A 4,033-nucleotide genomic window follows, 5' to 3' on the forward strand; every position below is an offset into this window, starting at 1 on the left:
GGAGCCCTAAAGCCACATCTTTCTCTATCTTAATTGCATCTAAATACTCGATGCACTATAATATATGTTGCATTGTCATGTCGACTATCCAACAAACCTAGGTCAAAAACATTGACAGAAAAATTGGTCCCCCTTTTCAACCGGCACTTTTTTTCGAGAATGACGGGGGGGCATTGTGCCCCACCGGTTGTTATATTACTCGAAGGACCTGGCAGTCATACAGTGTTTTTCATCGAAAAGATAAAAAACAACATGATAAGAAGCGAAAAAAAAGAGAAACCCGCCATGAGGCAGTCTAGAGGACTGAGAGAAAGATAAGTCGGATGGCCAGAAGTCGATCCCGAGACGGAGCGTCACAGCGCCTGCTCCAAATCAGGAGGTCGTCGGCCGTCCTCACGAGGATATCACAGGCGGTGCAGCGAATGTTGTTGAAGGTGGCGTTGTTCCTGGCCTTCTAGATCTGCCAGAGAAGCACGTAGAGCCCATCTTTCCACAACGCAGCCACGTCGGCGGACGGCGAGGGAGAGGCGAGGATCGCATCCACCGAGGGGAAAGGGCCCAGACCGAGGCGAGTCCAAGTCGAAACCGCACGACCGCAGGCGGCGAAGATGTGAGAAGTGGACTCCTCGTTGGGGCAGGAGGCGCACGTGCTGGAGGGGGTGCAACTCTTCGCATGCAGGTTCTTCCGGGTACTAAGGCGGTCCCGGACCAGAAGGCACGCGAAGATCTTTATATGTTTCTATTAGGTTCGTGGATACACTAATTATATTCTGTGATTGGGTTTTGTTCAACGGTAACTAAAGGCATTCCTCGGAGTTCCTAGTAGAACTACTTGTACCTGTTCTAGAAAAATGTCAACATCTCCTTTCTGAATCTCAATCAACTCATATGCAAGTTTGTGTTCTTTAATCATTACAAATGGATACTTTCTAGATAAGATGTTGCAAATTAGGACACAAAAATATGGTACAAGAAATTAAAAACAGTGTTAGTTAAATAAAAATTGCTAAGAAAGGCTTGGAAGAAAGATCTGGATGGCTAGAAAATTAGAAATCGCAATATATTGCTGCTGCTTACTAGTCCCGAACAAAAAAAATCAGAGCTCCTCATTTCTAATCCCAAAGAAGAAAAATAAAAGATCGGAGTGAGAAAGAGATATGTACGGGGATGGTCTTCATGAAACGAATGAAGGACCTATGAAAAGAGGAATTTGCATCGGAGAGCAGATCGATTGGAATCTGAAAAATCGTATTACCTTGTTCCAGTAGTCACGCGCAGCAGTAGAAAATCAGGATTGGAAGACATGGGCGGGGGCTGATCCGTTGCCGATTGGAGGAAGCGGAGTAGAAGCCGAGAAGATTGCGATCTGTTACCCCTTTTTCCCCTTTCTTTAGAACATCAGGTAAGCATATACGGAAACCAGGCCATCTATGGTAGCAGGGATTTGAGCGATGATGACAGGGGGAGGGATTAGAGGAGGGAATTGGTGGGATATCTGAGACGTGAAATCCGCAAACCCCTTCAAACCAAACGAACGATACCTGACCAAGTAGTACTTTCTATCTAATCTAATCTAATAATCTATCTAAAACAAAACAATTGGGGTGCAATTAGATAAATTTTCGCCTAAGACGTAAGAAGAAGAAGCGAGATCCGAGATGCGTTCGAGAGTAAACATACATACCTGCGGGCAGCCGATGCCGATGCCGATGGCGCCGCCGTGTCCTGCGCACCAGTGCGTCGTGGATCGCCGCGAATCGGGATCCACAGGAGCCCGGGCGCAGCCGCGCACGGCGGGGCGACATGGTGAACCAAACCTTGGGCGCACCTGTAAATCTCTCTCTTCTCTTCTCTTCTCGTCTCTCTCTGCTCCTGAGCGAAATTCCTGCACCTGCACGTACGACGCTTGGTTATAGTACGATTTTTGTACAATTCCTGATCGGGTGGTGGCCAGTGGCCAGTGGCTTGCTCTGTCTTCTCTTCTCTCTCTGCTTCCTAACTGAAGGGGGAGTCCGTTTCCGTTCCGTTAGAGCATCTCCAATAGCATGTGTATATTTAGATGTCTACATATTCATATAGACAATGGTCTAAAAAGATTTCTTCATATACACATTCAGTTTTGTGTCAGAATGTTTATATACAGAGACCATGACAGGTGGGCCATCGCTAGGGAGAGGAAGAAATCATGACTGCAGCTGAGTTTAGACAACGCCTTCACATTGTCCAGGCATGGACATTATCGAGGCCAATTTAGAGGATGTGTATATTTGGACGATCATATAGCCAAATTGTTGGACGTCTGTTTTGAGCTCACGTCATGGAAAACGAGTATAGACATTCATATAGACAAGCTATTGAGATGCTCTTAAGGCCCCCACCTCACCTCTCGATCGATTGGCCTCCCCTCCCACACGCACGCACGCCCCAGCGTTTTTTATTCTCTTTCTGGTTTTTTCGGTAGCAAAACCCACCGTTTTTTATTCTCTTTCTGGAGTAGGAAACTTTTTTTTCCCTTCAAAAGGAAAACATTACTATTTTCCATCAATCAATTGGAGGACACCTTCCCAAATTGATTAATTTTCCTCAAAGTGCCGTCCTCACCTGTAATGCATGACAGGTCCGTATACATGTTGTTATCAACTTCAGCCAACTGGTGCTAATAAAACCAAGGTTTAGTCTATTTAGGTCAGGCTTGTCACTGTCACAGAATTGAAACTGGTTAAGAAGGCTTGTCAATGTAAAACAACTGAAACTTTCTCTTCATCCTGATTATCCAAAAAAAAAACAAATATGAAGTATATGATGCAGAAACTATTATAAATAAAGACCAATAAAATCCACACTTTGTCGAAAAAAAAGGTATTATAAAGATCAATTCATTGGAAGATTGATTCTGAGGTCCCATTTTTTAAGAGATGAACCCCGCAACAAACCCCGCGTCGTCCTCCTGGGCGGCACGGGGGAACCCGCCGCCGGGAGTCCCTCTTCCACCCGCTCCCGCATCGCCGGGCTGGCCGGCGAAGCCATGCCTGGCCCCAAGATGGTGGCGGCGGGGCGGACTCATTTCCGTCCTGGTGATGAGCGCCCCTCCCCTCCCCTCCACGAGATCTGCTATGGGGGCCTTCCCCGGGTGGCTGCGCCCGTCCGGCGAATGGCGGCATCCTCGGTTGTCGTCTTCGTCGCGGCCCTACTCACCCTTCCCCTACCCCTCCCCTGATCCCATCTTTGTCAGGGGCGAAGGGCTGGATCGGTGGTGGTCTTCGAGTGCCTGAAGGCCTAGTCGGGTTCCAGTTGCTGACCTCGGCCAGATCTAGCCCATGCTGGTGGTGGTGTCGTGCGGTGCTGGAGGCCGGTCATCCACTTGGACCTGCCGCCTGGATGACGGTGGGCGCCATGAGGTGGTCCTTGCGCTCGGCACGAAAAGGGATGGCTGTGAGGTGGCGGTGGTCCAATTGTAGCTGCCGAGACTATGGAAAAGCGGTGGCGACAACACTTATGTGACTTGGATAGTGGTGTTGTGTGCACCCGGTCTCGAGCACCGGGGCGAAAGCCTAGGTCAGACCTGAGTGGTTATGACTGGAAATGGCGATGTTTCTTTTATGTCGTTACCGTTGTTGGAGGCATTGCTCGGATATGCTTGGACTGATACTTCAAGGTGAAAACTTAGATTCTGGCCTTTCTGGTCGGATCCGGTAACGGCGGCGCTTGAGTGTCGCTCCTTTTCTGAAGGCGTTGCTATTTTTTTTAGATCCTCGTCATCAATGTGGCGTCAATGAGTCAATGAGTGGTGCGGATATGGTCTTAGTTTTAGTTTGCCGATCACTGATCTGATCGTTATATTTTTTTTCCTTTACTCGCCTACACATAGCTTTTGGTCTTATGACTTTGCTAGTCGTTGATGTGTTTTTATGTGTGTTGGGTTGGCTATGTGCATATTAGTTATGCAGAGGCCGGATGTGTGCTTATTGTGTTATGTATCCTCTTGATGCTCCATTTTGAGCAAATAAAATCCACCGTTTGTCGAATTTTTTCC

The 4,033-nt window shown here is 47.8% G+C and overlaps 1 protein-coding gene across 2 annotated transcripts in view; it reads right to left on the reverse strand.

Annotated features, from left to right (window-relative positions):
• Positions 1-1,918, reverse strand: part of LOC119290792 (putative F-box/LRR-repeat protein At5g02700) — a 6,573-nt gene extending 4,655 nt beyond the window's left edge. Inside the window, exon 1 of one of the 2 annotated variants that reach the window (XM_037569445.1) lies at positions 1,685-1,918. In XM_037569445.1, the coding sequence (XP_037425342.1) occupies positions 1,685-1,805 (121 nt within the window). In that variant the 5' untranslated portion in view covers positions 1,806-1,918. Of the gene's footprint in view, positions 1-1,255; positions 1,626-1,684 lie in introns of those variants that run through there. The other variant, XM_037569450.1, reaches the window with a different exon arrangement.
• Between the last annotated feature and the right edge of the window lie 2,115 nt (positions 1,919-4,033).

Source organism: Triticum dicoccoides, chromosome 1A, assembly GCF_002162155.2.
Source record: "Triticum dicoccoides isolate Atlit2015 ecotype Zavitan chromosome 1A, WEW_v2.0, whole genome shotgun sequence".
Lineage (NCBI taxonomy): Eukaryota > Viridiplantae > Streptophyta > Magnoliopsida > Poales > Poaceae > Triticum > Triticum dicoccoides.